Source organism: Pyxicephalus adspersus, chromosome 4 (genome assembly GCF_032062135.1).
Source record: "Pyxicephalus adspersus chromosome 4, UCB_Pads_2.0, whole genome shotgun sequence".
In the NCBI taxonomy this organism is placed as follows: Eukaryota; Metazoa; Chordata; class Amphibia; order Anura; family Pyxicephalidae; genus Pyxicephalus; species Pyxicephalus adspersus.
Window position 1 is genome coordinate 118,922,447 of NC_092861.1, and position 16,286 is coordinate 118,938,732.

The 16,286-nt window shown below is 36.5% G+C and overlaps 1 protein-coding gene across 1 annotated transcript in view; it reads right to left on the reverse strand.

The window, feature by feature from the left end:
* FBLN7 (fibulin 7) overlaps positions 1-16,286 on the reverse strand; it is a 51,309-nt gene that overhangs the window by 17,006 nt on the left and 18,017 nt on the right. The window contains exon 2 of the mRNA XM_072409454.1: positions 1,898-2,057. Coding sequence (XP_072265555.1) covers positions 1,898-2,057 — 160 coding nt within the window. The remainder of the gene's footprint in view (positions 1-1,897; positions 2,058-16,286) is intronic.

Here is a 16,286-nt window from a genome sequence, read left to right on the forward strand (position 1 = left end):
GCAGTGCCAGGCCAACCCAAAGGTAGATGAGACATTTTAAATGATCTCCCAGTATAATCAGTGGATTTGCTTTGGATAGCTGGATAGCTTTGCTATCTGTGTGACTTGGAATGGATTTCCTAAAGTCATTTGCTATTTGTTAGCAAATGTTTTTAATCCTAGACCAGATCAATTGCAGGTTTTTGTATTACCCAGGTTCACTGATGAAAGTTTTTCCTCTCCAGTCTTGGAGAACTTTAACAAATCAGGCCCACTATGTTCATGACAGTACACCATTGTAAACATTTTCCCTATCTCCTTTATTTTTCCAAGGATCAAAAAAGTGTGATTTCTACCCCCTGCATTGGGCCAGCTACTGTATATAAATATGTACAAGTATTATTCATATTTGGAGGGTGGGGCTTGCATTTTGGAGATTTCTTTTGGATAACCATAGTTTACTGTGTGTTGATATGAGACACACTTTTTGTTGCAATATGACATAATTTATTATGAGCCGTTATTTATATGTAATTTGAGGACAAGAATTCTCTAATTAAAAGGACAACTTTATGACAAATTTCCTCTGTCAAACCCAGACAATATAAATGTCATGTAACTTGTAAACTGAGATATATTTTATACAGTCATAAAAAGGGCTTTTATTGGTTGCTCAATTAAATAAGCCTGCAAAAATAAATTAATATTATTTTATTGCATTTTTATTGAGGTTGTGTGGCACGCAATAATCATGTAAAACAATAGAAATGTATCAACCAATTAAATGTAACATTTCATCAGTTTAGAGGAGTTAGAAAAATGAAACCTTGCTGCTGATTTGATGAGGATCGCTGTTCTTTGCCTTTTGCTGTTTATTTTAAAAATAAACCAAAACATGACAAGTACTATGCTTAACATTTTGATTTACAATGACATGGGTTTTGCCAGGTCTTAGATAAGACGGCATACTAGATAAAAGTTTTGTCTTTGTCAATTTCAGGTACCCTGCCAATATTTTTGATATGCCCAGTTCATAGTACATTAGCCTGGTGGTCAGTTGGATCAATGCCTATAAGAATGTCAGTCTCATAGATAGCCAAATAGATCACTGGTGTCAATAGTAACTGACCTGAGAGGCACAAAATGCTTGTTGTTTTTAAAACTCCTGGTAACCCTTGGAAGAACCCTGGAGTCCCATGGATCCTGGTAGAGAAACAATGTAATGGAACCTCAGCAGAAGGAGGCATGTAGATGACTGGCATTTAACCCTTTTATTCCCAGGGACCATTGAAGCCTAGCTGTCCAGTCTAAATTTAGCAGCATTAGTATACATCAGTAAACTTGACTAGCTTGGTTCCTTATTTGCCTACTCGATTTTTATTTAGGGATTAAAAAGTTTTCATATAGTACAATGTTCTAAGATTCTGCTCATATATGAGTTAAAGATGATTTAAAAGTTATAAGATAAGATGTCGAATTGACATATATAAAAAGAGCATTGTTCTTTATTTTACACATAACAGTTTTCTTTTACTTACCAGAGTAACAGATTATTTATTTTTTTATTGTGTGTACACTGTGACAGCTGCAGCCTGACAGCTTCAGCTATCCCTGTGACTCTTTGGGCCTTTTTTATTAAAACAACCTAAGACTGGTGAAGATAGACTATCATGGGAGAACCTGGGTGATCCCGTAAACTGGGAATGGATCCGATTCAGGACTAAAACGTTTGCCAACTATTAACAACAAATTTTTAAACAACCGATTCCAGGTTTTCTGTTCTTTCATGATAGTCTATCTTCTCCAGTTTTGGAGAACTTTAATAAATCTGGCCCTTTGGCACAAGAATGCTAGCAAACCTACTTGCCTTTCTCAAAGATGATCACTATATATATATATATTATTTGTATATAATAACCTGGAGGGGCATCTGGGCTAGCTTTAGTGACAGTATTCTGCAAGTTATTTAGTCGGCTCTTCATCATTCGAATTCCTTCTGCAAATCTTGTCTCTTGTCCTTTTAAAAACTGTTGCATCTGACGAATGGCAGCTAAGAGCTGCTGCTTGTTGAGGCAGTTCTATGAATAAAAACACAATTTTAGAACTATAAGCGGTGTCATAACAATATGTCAAGTTTACTGTTTATTCAGACTTATTCAAAGTGAATTTTGTCATTTTCATCAGGTCAAAAAGGCTTAGACATGCAACAGCTGGCATAATAAATAAAATAACATGTTTTCACTGAATCTGTTACAGAGTTTGTTAGTGCTAAGTTGTCCATACACCACATTCTGTCATATTAACAAATATAGACAGCTATTTAGTATAGGGAGCTACCCAAATACAGGCATTCAAATGATTATAGTTACTGCTGCACTTAGTTATGTCAATAGTTCTTTTAGCTGAATTCCAGAATAAAAATTTTAATTTAGTACTTCCAAGATGATCTACTTTCTATCATTTCTTGCTGTAATCTTATTGTCTAATGAAATGTTGCTAATGTTTCTCCTTAACTTTGTATTGTCCCCTTTGTGTCATATGGACTTGAAACCGGTATACAAAATGGTACAACACCAAACATTAATTACCAAATACTTTCCACATACTTTATGGACCTTTCAGGCACTAAAAGAGAATTAAAGTCATTTAAAGAGGAATACACATATATAGAATGCATGCTAGCCTCTGTTCATATTCATTTGACGCATTTTGCAAAATCTGCTTCTTCAGGAATGAAGAGACCGGTAAAATTTAGGAGAGTGTATTGCATTTAAAAAAAAAAATCCAAATGTTGCCACATATTCATCTAATAGTGGAACCTAGAATAGAACTGGGTCGGCAATGCTGGTATCGACAGGCAGCCCAGGGAAGTCTTTATATTGTAAGACAGGGGTCCCCAACCCCTGGTCCGCGGGCCACGGCCGTCTGACAGGTGGGCCGCGAGAGCATAGACAGCAGCGAACCATGTCTCCCATACGGATCGAAGGCTCAGGACGGTGGGCCGGTTGAGGGCATTATTGGGGAGAGTGGGTGGATTCTAGCATTATGACATTTATGATGTATGAAGTTTCTTCGCCTTTGATTGACACAGGACTCAGTGGTCCGTGAGCTGCAAAAGGTTGGGGACCACTGTTGTAAGAAAAAATATATATAGAGTGCTAGGATAACTGTAGAATCTCTATTGCTATCTATAGCAATAGTATCTCAACAAAGAGTCAATACCTTGTATTTCTGATCATTAGCTGATGCAAACCTGGGCTGTCTCTGTTAACAGGTCAAACTGTCAGGAGGTGGCAGCATTTTAATGCAGTTTTTGGGACACTCAATGCAGCGTCCAGGGAAGATTTTTTTAATGCCTAGTTGTTATTTTTTATTGTTATTTAAGCTAGGCTTTAAAAAACACCTGAAAATGCCTATACAGGTAGTTGCAAATACGTGTATTAGCGTTTGCAAATGCCTGAAAAAACATACATTTTTGCATTAAAGTGATCCTAGCTGCGCAAAGATAACACCAACAACAAAGATGTTTGCATCTGTGTCAAATTACAGAAATTGCATTTCCTTTAATACATTAAATTTAAAAGCTTTCACATAATCCTTTCAAACACCCTTCAATATATTTTTGGAGTCATGACACTTCAAATACCAAGTTTAAAAGGAAGCAATCACAATATAATACATTAGATAATATTTTAATGTATAAGGGTTTAGTCCAATTTTAATGGGTGGGTAAATATATTTTAGAATTTTACCATTGTCAGTAAAGAGGGTTTATCTAGGATTATTAAATAACATCTTCCACCTGTCATTGGTTTCTGTTTCAGATGCCGTAAGATATAGTTCTGGGTGGCCCCTGACCATCTGGCTAAAATGTCAGATATGAAAAAAGGATCACAGAAATGGAACAGATTAAGATAACACATTTCTCCAGTAGCAAATAAAGTATCACTTTTATCGCTGTCATTCCTCCACCATATGTCTTATTTTAGGAAGTTACCATGGCATTTTACATTGGCATGTTCCACCATAGTCACTCCCAGGAAGCCAGTCCACAATATTAATTTGCAGTTGATGTTGTAGTACTTGAATTCAGACTGGAGGTGTCAGAAAAAGGTAAATGCAGAAAAAATCAGAAAAAGTATATGCAGCACTAACACATGTTAACGTATGTGTTATTACACTATTACAGTAGCTGCCTTTTACCTTTGTAAATAAACCTCATCATTTCAGTAGAAGTGTCTGTTACATAAAATAACAGTGTAAACCCACCCGTATCATCTATAAAACATGTAGATTTTTAATATAGTAGTCTGTATACCATATAATAAAAATCATCTAATCTAAAAGGTAAACATAATAAGTTTTATAAAATAAATAAATAAAACAGTATAAACATTTATCCTGTAAATTCCTATAACCTGCTGTATATGAAGCTTACAAAAACAGTTGTGTGCACCTTTGCACGTTTGGATGCCTCTACATTGCAAAGCTTCTGTGCATCTGAAAGGTAGTATTTATAATTACTTTCAAATAACACAATCATCAGACTTAACAAGGTAATTAGCACATTGACGAAATACTCAGGCCCTAAACCTGTTTACAAAGTATTACTTTGTGCACCAGCTAGCTTGTGGTATCAAACCAGCCATTGAACCCTGACAAGAAAACATTCATGGTATGCAGCATACACTAGTCACCCTTCTTCAGTCCTGGCTCATTAGCTCGTTACAGAAAGGCCAGATTAGCGGTGAGGTAAGAGTTTACCGCAGATGTGACCTCTAACCTTTCCATTCACACCACTGCCAGTAAACCACATAAACTCTCAAATTTTACAGCAAAATAACAGATTCAGCAACAAGTAGTCAAAACGTGTTTAGAGCAGTATATTTATTAAAATGTGACTAAAGCAACAAATTCTCAAGGTACAGGATAGTGAAGATTCTGCAGATGTACACTCTAGGGATTCTACGTTGTTTTTCCTGAACAGGTTTTCTACAAATTTTGTGATATTTAATAAATGTATCTGTTCTCTAGGAGAGTAAACAATTAAAATGATATAGGGTGGATTGTGAAGTGGCAATGTAAAATGGATTTTGCCTACTTTTTAAAATGTCAACACTATTTTAGCTAGAATTGCACAATAGTGAAGATATTACATATACACGCCATGATCAAAATAGTCACACACTCTAATAGTTAGTTGGGCTGCCTTTAGCTGTGATTATGGCACACGTTCACTCTGGTATCCTTTTGATAAGCTTTTACAATGTCACAATATTTATTTCTGTCCAGATTTGCATTATTGTTTTTGCCAGGATTTTGTATTGATGAAGGGAGAATGGGACCAATGCATAGAGCCTTCTCAAAGATGTCTAGATTCTGGTCTAAACTTTGGTCACAATCTGAGCCCAATGAATCCCAGCATTGTCATCTTGAAATATGCCTGGGCCACCAATGAATAAAAAATCAATTGATGCTTTATTAAATTTGATAAAAAACCAAAATCATGACCAGGGTAGCTCAGACCTTCTAGCCCATCTTTTTGCATCACCATCAGAAACTCCGGCTCCCCCCTTCCCCACCTGCTTACCAACCACTCCCTTAACCATTAAAGACCCAAACACTAATCTTGGATTTAATTTGGCTGGCAAGCATCCGTTTATTTAATCACCAATAAATAAATTAACCATTCAAATAAAGAACAAACAAATATCCAATAATAAATAAATGACAAATAAATAAATACATTTTACATTTTAAAATGCAAGCATACATTAACATAACATAACACAACACTCTATTATTATTAATATAATTATTAATAAACTGGGATTATATAAATCCAATTTATTACATAATAACCAATTTATTACATTGAATATAACCAAATTACCCCCAAACTAATTCCCCTTTTAATAATACATACCCAAAACAACAATATCCATAATGTTAGCAAACTCCAAACTCCTGGTTATACACCCAAACAACCAGGCTGCAGGTCTCAGAAGGCAAAATCCGCACCCAACAGGAATTTAACTCTTCCAACAAATCCACCCTGGCCCCTAGCAGCCCAGCACCGCCTCAGGAGCCATAATCATCCATTCACCATAAAGGGGGAGACCCCACCAAAGAGGATCCCCCCCCTGCTAAAATCCACGACTTTACCATGCACTGGATCCTTGCCTTCCAAGACCCCAACCGCTAAAACAAGCCAAACTTTCAAATTATAACCATAACAAAAAAGGTGAGTGTGCGGGGAAACTTTTTCTTCCAAAAGAGGGCCTCCCACTTCCGTCTAGCCCCTTTTATCTCATCCTATTCCTAATCCCCTCCTACCCCACACTCCTCACTAGCACAGCCCCCTCTAGCATTACTACATTTATTAACCCTTAACACGTCTGGGCTAGGCCTCACATCTCATGTCAAGTAGGCCCTGCGCCTAATTTCATATGGTCTGCTAGATTGTAAGCTCTTCGGGGCAGGGTCCTCTCCTCCTATATCACTGTCTGTATTAGTCTGTCATTTGCAATCCCTATTTAATGTACAGCGCTGCGTAATATGTTGGCGCTATATCCTGTTTATTAATAATAATAATAATAATAACAATAATAATAATATGGCTACGGGCCTCTCTATTGATGCAAAAACCTAGCCATTTAGTATATTCAGGTAAGTAGGTAGGTCAGCTTGGGCACATAACTTGCTGAGTCTAGACCTGAGCAACTGAGAAAACCCCAGGTTATAATACAGGATTAGGAACTTTTTTGGTCCCAAGTTGGAAAGAAGCAAACTTGGATGTTTGTAAGTCTGCCTGCCTCAAGGAAGCCAATACCTCCATTATGCACATTGTCCTAATGGGGCTCTCAACAAGACACTCAAAGGGCCATAATTAGGTGATAACCTTACACATCCAGCAAACATAAATTAAACCTTATACATAAATCTGCACCTCCAGCACACGATAAGGGCTGCCTGCCCGTACCACATGACAACTCACAGAAGTTATCAGTGTGTTGCCATTTGCTGCTTAGAGCAAAATAGGTCACTTTTTAAAGAAAACATTTAAAGTAACTTTAATGCCTTCCAGCAAACTATTCAGGGCCCCCTCTCTTCATTGAAAAAATGGTATGTATTGGTTTAGAAGGGATAAAAAGTTTGATGTGTTATATAATATATGAAGTGCTGGTAAGGGTTTACATACACTTTAAAATACACCTGTCATAGGAAAGTACAGGGGCTTTCTCTTCTGGCATTTGACTTAAAAACTAGAACAAGCATGTTACGATTGTCAGAATTCCTAAGCTCTATGTTTGTTGTAATTCACTAAAATACCTTATTTGAGTAAAAGCTTTGGAATGACAGCCAATTGAGAAGTCAACAATATCATTCTTCATCTTTTTTCATGACAGGTGAACATACTTTAGATGGTATTTTATGTTTATTGTTTAATTTTTTTGTATTTAGGTAATCAATTTATGAAATGTATGTCATTATATACCCTGAGGTTAAAAACCTATTTTGTTTCTTTATCATCAGGAAATGTCAAACTTTGTATAGAGGAGTGACACAGGATTCCTGGGATTGGGGGGGGGGCAAGGTGCTGCTGCTGGCATTTGAAAGTCTGTGCACTCATATCTAAATGTAAAAAACATTGTTCTGGCCTGGGAACAAAAGAAAAAATACTCCTTAAAATGGATTTATCTTGTAGGCTAATTTATTTTACGAGTAAATGGCACCCAACACAATGCAGATCCAACTCACATATGTGCGCTAATGCCCTTCCATGCATTGTGGTGTGCTATTGCAGAAATTGCAAATCTGATTTTTTGTCTATAATTTTATGTTGGCACCAATCTAACAAACATGCATTAATGAAACACACAGGAACAAAAAAGTATAAGTGGGTCCTTAAAATAATAAAGCAGGGGTGTCAAACTCAAATACACAGTGGGCCAAAATTAAAAACTTAGACAAAGTCGCGGGCCAACCTTGAAATTTATTGAAAAAATTTAGGAAGTTTTCCCTTCCCATTGGATATAAAACCTTGATGTGATCACAACCGGCATCACTTGGATAACAGCAGGCTACGCACAGCCTGAGACATCGCTATATGACACAAGGCCAAGGGTCGCCAAGAAGCCCCTGTAACTCCAAAAGTGCTGGAAATGCCAGAAGCGGCCAATGTGGGGCTAAATCTTATGAGTGGCCTGCCGCTGGAACCCCCTCTTCATTTTAATAGCGCTGCTACTACAATTCCTGGCATTACTTGCATTAATAAAACAGTCCAATGTGGGGCCACGCATAGGCAGATAGCCCGCTAGTCTATAGACTTTAATGATGCCGGGTATTGTAGTAGCGGCGCTATTTCAATACAGCAGCAGGCCAGCTGCAGTTAATATTTAGGATTTCTTAATTTCTTACCGCTGGGGAGGGGTTACCCTCCCCAGCGGTAAGCCTGAGTGTGACTCGGGGTAAAAAAAAAAACCTGCTGAGAGCGGTAACCCCGAATCACAGTAGTTAAAAAAGTAAAAAAAAAAAAAAACACATACCTGGTCTAATTACATTTATTTATTTATTTATTTAATAATACATTTAATAAAAAACTTTGACATGAAATACATTTTCATGAAAGACAATGTACCGCTTTTAGATATTTATCTACATATAAATCCAGACAGAAATGAACCGCCCAGGAGGTTAATGAAAATGTTAGTCCTCATAGGTGATATAGTCTTCTCACAATTCCTCTCCAGACCAGTGACTGAAAAACAAATTTCCCACTGTTGGAAATACCTGCATAGATCTTTCCCAATGTAATTAAGTAAACAGAGATTTATATCGTATCAATGTATTTGGTGGCATGTATGCCAAAAACTATGAACATAAACAGTCTATTACAGAAAAACAACATGGGGTACACAGGGAATTTGTTTGATGTAAACAATGTGACAAATTGAGTTTAGAAGCCTAAACTAATACTTGTGAGAATGGGAAAAATTGGACTATGAGACTGTAAAGCATGAAAAGATAGCTGGTAAAAATAAATTGTGATGACAGGGAGCTTAATGTCTGCTCCTGGGATAAAGATTTTGGGCTTGAACTTTAGATACGGTAGTTCTTATCAAAAAATTTCAAAGGTAACCCATAAAGTTTTGGAAGTTAATTTTTCCGGCCCAAAAAAAAACTTAAATGATACTTTGCCTGTGAGATCAGAGACAATGAAAGAAAAAGCTGTCCAACAGATTAGTAACACAAAAACTAATAAATGACAACAAAAGAAACAACAAAACCGTATAGCATTTTTTTTGCTTTTATTAAAGAAAAAAAAAAATCTGCACAATAATAAACTACAATAAAACATAGTATATTACTAATATATTTTATATTATTCAGTAGGAAGCATACTCAAAGTTCACCAGAGCATGAAGCTTTGAATAGGCCCAGCAATAGCTTAAAAAGCCCTAACTGGCCTTTGCAGCTTTAAAACAGGGCCTCACATATATTTTAAGCTGTGGGCACTGTACAGTTATTCACCCATAAAGATCAGGGAGATTTTAAAAAGTCTGGTTGCAATCAGCTCCATGCTTCCATTGGATATGCTGGTAGATTGCCAAATCCCTGCCATGAAAGAAAATAAGAGATGAGGAGATTTAATTTCAGAGCCTTATTTGTGAGTTTGGAAGATGAACTCCATTGCACATGCAGCTACAGAAGTCTACAGAAGACTGCGCATGCAGAAGAGTTAAGGTTAAGATGTTAAAAGTAATTTAGATATTTTAATGTGGCTTATTTTTAACATACAGTATTTTTTTTGTTCTGTATGGACATGTTAAATAGGAAAATTTTTAGCCATGAGGTTTCCACCTTTCTTGGCATTCCCACTGCAGACACTGAGGTTGTGCACGGCTGAAAGGGATTTTGGAGTATGTGTTGCAGCCAATGATTGTTTTTTCTGAATTCAGTGCTGTCTTGCCATTGGCTGCTAGGCTATTTAAACCTCCCTAGTTCCAGACTAAGATTGCAATATCCTTAGATTGTTTTCTGCTATTTTGCCAGCTTGATCTCTGTTCTGCTTTTCTGGATTTGACATTGGTTTGTTCTAGTCTTTGCCTGTGTTCATCACCTGCCCTGACCTCAGCCTGTTATGTGATTTTGCCTTGTCTGCCTGCCCTGACCTGGGCCTGTTTAACTGCCTTGCCTCTCTGTGTTCCTGCCTGATGGTCATTCCTACACTGGAGTCATCTGATCCCTGTCACCCCTGGTTCAGAGAGCCTGGGGGCCACAAGCTGGTGAAATCCTTGCAGCAAAGAAATCCAGTGTTCACTAGGGTCACCGGCCCATCATTTTTTGCAGGGCTCGCTAGTGATTGGACAGTTAGCTTATCAGAGCTTATTGGAACAGTTTATCAAAGCTGCTCCACTGTGGGTATCCAAATAAGAAGTTTCAACAAAAAGGCAATAACAACTTCAGGGATGATGTATTATCCAACCATAAAATATAATGGAAAGGAAAGTCAGGACAGGTTTAAAAAAATATTTGAACCAGGGTAAAGATCGAGAAGAAAAGCTTTTACAGTATGGTTTCTAAAAACAAACTGTCTTTAAACAAGGTACCAGAAACCATGATGAATATGATTACATATAGCCAATGTAATACTGTAGGTAACACAGGCAGTCCTCAAGGTACAAATATCCGACTTACATACAACTCTTACTTACAAATCGAGGCTGTACAACAGGGGATTACCAGGCAACAGTCAAAGCGTACCACACAAGTTTCCACACAGTCTGTGTGTGTATGTGAAAATCTTCTGCTCCTAAAAAAGTGCTGATTGACGAGGGGAGACCACTGTACTATACATCATACTCATTGAAGCAGAAATGGCAAAGATAAAGGAAAAACATCCTCAAACAGAGAGGTTCACCAAGGTTTACTGTACAGAAAGCCTGAGATGCTACAGGGCTATTTGTATAGAGAAAAAGAAAAGCTCTGTACAAATCTCCCTTGATGCCTACTTTAAGAAACTTACTCCAGCAGCAGAATCAGACCCTGAATCTCTAATACCAGTCCCATCCTCTCCATCAAGTTCATCATCTTCTACCATGATTGTTTAAAGTTGTTGTGCTGTTTAAGCATTTATAGAAAGATAAAAATAAATATGTTAAAACTGTACCTGTTCCAACTTACAAATTCAACTTACAAACCTACAAAATCTCGTTTGTAACCTGGGGACTGCCTGTATATGTTGCTGGTCATGCAGTATGAAACCATACATGCACTAAAAGAATCTTTGGGACTACAGCTGGGGAATGTTTGTGACTATTGCTGGTTAGTGGACAGAGTTAGAGTTGCTTAAAGTGGAACTAAAATTAAAATAAAAAAACACATCAATCAATCGGGAAGTTTCTTTGATCGGGTCGCCCATCATCCTGCTATCCTTCTTCGGCCCGGCTCCTTCTGCCCATGCCTGAGAACGGGCGTGAGCAGAAGGAGCAGCCTCCCGGGATGCATGACATATGTACCCTGGGGGCTCTGCGCTCCTAATCAGTCTTGATTGCTTCGGCGATCAGGACAGAAAGGGAAGGTGCTTTTTTTAATTAAAAAAAAAAATGGATACAATTTTTAATTTTTTATAAAAGGATTGTCTGCACTTTCATGTAAAGTTAAAATTTTGAGCTTTGGTCCACTCACAGGATGTTTAACACACTTTACAATCTTTTTGACAATGTCAGGTGTCATATATTTAGATTGGGCAATATATATTGCTTACGTAAATCCTTAGTTGGGGCTAGCTGTATTGATGGCCCATTCAGAACATCTGAAAAATATTAAGAAAGGAGGTACATGCAAAGATAACATAATACCAGCATGCATTTGCAAGTGAATATATATTCAACCCCCTTCCCCCTCCGCTCACTTTGTTTTGTTATGTAATATTTTATATTTATCTAAAATATAAAAATAATATAATATAATAAATAATATGTAATAAAAAAATATATAACAATGACATCTTGTCAATGACAACTTCCTACTCTATCCAAAAAACAAAATCTAAAAATGTTGGCTAGGTTTGGGCAGTAATTAGAAACAAAATAACATTTTTTTCTTCCCATCACTCCAAAAAATCCCAGACATATTACTCCATAACATCTGTTTATTTTCACCAAAAATTTAGAAACACTGAATGAAGGAATATGATCCCAATAATCCCAATTTACCAAGCACAATACACATGTCATTCTAATTCAATTTTCCCTTGCAATGACAAATTTAGTGATTCTACTGAAAACAGATTTATGTAGAACTGATACAAATGGGAATGAACATTCACAGAATTACTTGATAGAAAATTCATAATATAAAATGGTTCATGTTTGGAGAAATATTAAGAGAGCGATATCAATCTAAGCATCTCTAGGGAAGTAAATCCAACATTTCTAACTTATGAAAGTAATCTTGAAACACTGTTATTGTTGGATAAAGCTAAGAAACTCCATATGAGCCCAAAGTGTGAACGGTTGAACATGTTCATCTTGATAAAAAATGGACTTTTCATCTCCCTAGATCTGTGGGTATGCCTTTTATTGTACTTTATACAAGTAATACAGTTTTATCAAAAGTTCATAACTTCTTGGAATGTAGCATGATATAGGTATTTAGAAATAAGGTTGGCTTTCTTATGAAAAGAAAATATTAAATAACCTAAAGATGCAAAGTCTGGTTATCTTTATTCCCTCCTCCCTTACATGGAAATATACAGTACATACCAAAACAAAATCAATATAAAATAAAAAATATCATTAAAAGAAAAAATATTCTAACTTTAGACCCTAGGATCTGCCTATGTACTGTAAGGAAACATCTTCTAATGATATTTGAGATAATTAGCTTTCCCAGGATCTCTCTGGATGGCGTTGTGATGTCACTCTTGCCAGAAGTGGGTTTGGCATAATGAAACCCATAGGCAAGGTACCAGGTTTATGTGCAAACTTGCATTGCTTTCAGTGGTATTCACCTCCATTACAACATACACCAGGGTTCCCTGAGCAATGAGCAATTTGTGCCTCCTAAGTCATTTACCTCTGACACCAATTATCTTTTTGGCTATCTGTAAGGTTGACATTCTTAAAATATTGACTCATCATGCTAATGTCCTGTGAGCTGTGGATATTGTAATTATAGCATTTCTTTTCCTACCCCAACCCCCTCATCAACATTCCTATGACATTTATTATAACACTTTCAATACAAACCTAGAAATGTCACTACTGGATTCCTGTGCTTCTGGGCAGCAGGGTTCTGTGTATAAATATAAATATATAAATATATATATATATATATATATATATATATATTTATATATATCACAGCACCTTGTCTTAGAATTGGGCTGGATCTTGGATAGAGCTTTTCAATTATAATAATGTCTTGATAGGAGGTGGTAGCCCTGGAGGAGTAAGAGCTTCTACGAAGAATGCATGCCTCCAAGAAGTAAAAGAACTGAAATTACATAAATGAATGGGGTGGGACATGGATAGTAAACCTAAAGAGATTAGTGCTGCAGGTGTATTAAGAGAAGCTCACAGTGTGCAGTGGGATTAGCATAAGTAGCTTCAGTGGAGCCAGTACAATTGCAGAAGCAAGTGCTGGAGTTCAGTTTTATAAAACTGCATTTTTTATTACACAAAGCTAGCCTTCATAAAAAAAGAATACGGAAACAATAAATCATCTTGTGAGACAATACTCCTTAAAATACTAGACAGATTATCATAAAATGGTATGGTTTATAGTCAAATTCATAATCACATTAATATCAAAGTATCATAAGATATTTACTTTATTATTTTGCAGTTACTGATTCAATATTATAACTAATTAGGACTTCCAATTTATGACTTTTTAGATCTGCATACCTTATTCAGGTCAGTGACACAAAAGGTACATCTTGGTAAAGTTGAGGCAGGTAGGTCAGTATAATAGCCAGGGAACTAACAATGTAGCAAAAAATGGGCAAGCATTCAAGTAAAACATATAAGTCCAGAATTCATAAACCTCATGCATTTCTGTGTCGGACAAATGTCCTAATATACCCAAAAACAAAGCAAATACAGCTTTTGACATTCATTAAAATTCTACACTACTGCTTTGAATTTTACACTATCCTATTGCTTAGGATTTTTTTGCTAATATTTTTGGAAAAAACACAATTATATGCACATTTATACTGTACTTTAAGAAAACTTCTGTTCAATGAAGTACAATGGTTACATAAAACTGGTGGATCTTTAATTAACCTTCTGAATACTTCCTATTTTAGTTGATAGGGATCCACACAATTTCATGCTAATGTGCTCAATAATGCTATATGCTCCAAAACTGGTTTGGACAGTATGACCATTATCTGAAAATACAAAGGTAGTCATTATTCAATTCTTGCTGCAGAAAAAAACTTTTTTATGATTACTACACAGAAACATGTAGTTTAAATATGCATTAAAATTTACAGAAGAAGAATATAGATCTTCACATTGAAGTAAGGTGAACATTAGCATATATGCAGAACAGCTGGAGACCATGAGTTAAATGTGTGTTCTGGACATGTCCCCTAAACCATCAAAGCTGCTAAAAAAATTTCCCTAAGAGCACATGATGAATGTTTCTGAAATATTTAAGTTCATACTTATTTAGCAAGAAAAGATGGACAGTTAATATGCGGGTGCAGGTTTTACTTGTACACTGCATGCATTGTATTCTAACATCAGCTCATGCAGGTGTAAATTTGACCTAAAACTGCACTATTCCAACTTGGCCAAAACAATGACCTCCCAATTTGCTAATTATACACTGAAGAAATGACAGCATAGTAATAAGTCACCTATTTTTATTCGCTTGTCTTTCTCTTTCTGTCAGCATATTCACTGACAATATATGTGCATTCAGCAGACCATGATTAGCTCCTATAGCTGCCCCTGCTGATTGTGTCTAGTAGGTTATAGCAGCATGAGATCAAGACAAATTTAGCTACTTACCCTAATTCTTTTAAAGTGACACTGTTCCTTTTAAAATAAAGTCTACCAAACAAAGCACCTAAATATTTACTATCTTTTAAAACCTGATTCTGAAACTTTATTTTAGCAGGTGATAAAAAGCTAAATTTGATTCTAAGCCAGTATGATAGTTTACATTTTTTTAGGAGAAGATCTCTTTCCAACCATAATTGCCTGCAGCCTCCGAGTTATGAATACTGTATATACTATTTAAAAATAATAAAAAATTAAGGCAGAAGGATTACTCTATTTAATACTTAAATTATTTTAGTGCAGCTCTTCTAATCAGCACCCAATTAGTCCAAGAATGGTTTATTGATTGGTATGATAGATACAAACACAGGGCAGGTTATGCTGCTGGAAACAGAATTCATTTCAATGAAGGTAACCCATCATACTGGCTGAAATTATTAGGCTACTGGAAGTACAAATGTAATGTTTCGTATAAGGTAATTAATACTTTAACTACTTCCCATCCACAATCTGTAAATTAATCCTTCTCAACATGACTCCCCATGCAAATGAAATGCTAGGCCAGTTTTACACACAATCATTTTAAAAAGACCACCAAAGCATCCCAGCACACAGGAAACTGCACCTGACTGCACTTTGGGAATGTAATGTAAGAAAAGAAGCACCTTGTCTATAAAAGACTCACCAATTACCTGAACACCAATTCTATCCTTGGCCCTCTCCTGTCTGGTTTTCGAGCTGCCCATTCCATCTAAACAGCCTTTACTAAAGTGGCCAATGACCTCATCAAAGCTAAGTCTCAAGGCAACTTTTCCCTCCTCCTCCTAGATCTTTCCACCAATTTTGACACTATTGATCACCCCCTTCTAATCGATATTATGAACTCTATTGGTATCAGTAACACTGCTCTCTCCTGGTTTGCTTCCTACCTGTCTGACCGCTCCTTTCAAGTTTCTTTCAATGGCAATTCCTCATCTCCTACTCCCTCTTGGTGTATCCCAAGGGTCAATCCTTGGACCAGTTTTGATTTCTCTGTACACCTCCTCTCCCAGTAATCTCATATCCTCCTTTGGTTTACAGTACCATCTGATATGACACTCAAATCTATCTGTCCACCATTGACTTGTCTCCCTCAGTCCTGGACAAGGTCTCATGCTGTAAGCCATCTCCTCAAGTGCCCTCACGTTGTCTTTGAGGTACCTTTGATTCTGCCCTCACATTTATCCTTCGGATTTAGAACATTTCCAGGTCCTGTCACTTTCACCTATGCAACATCTCCAAAAT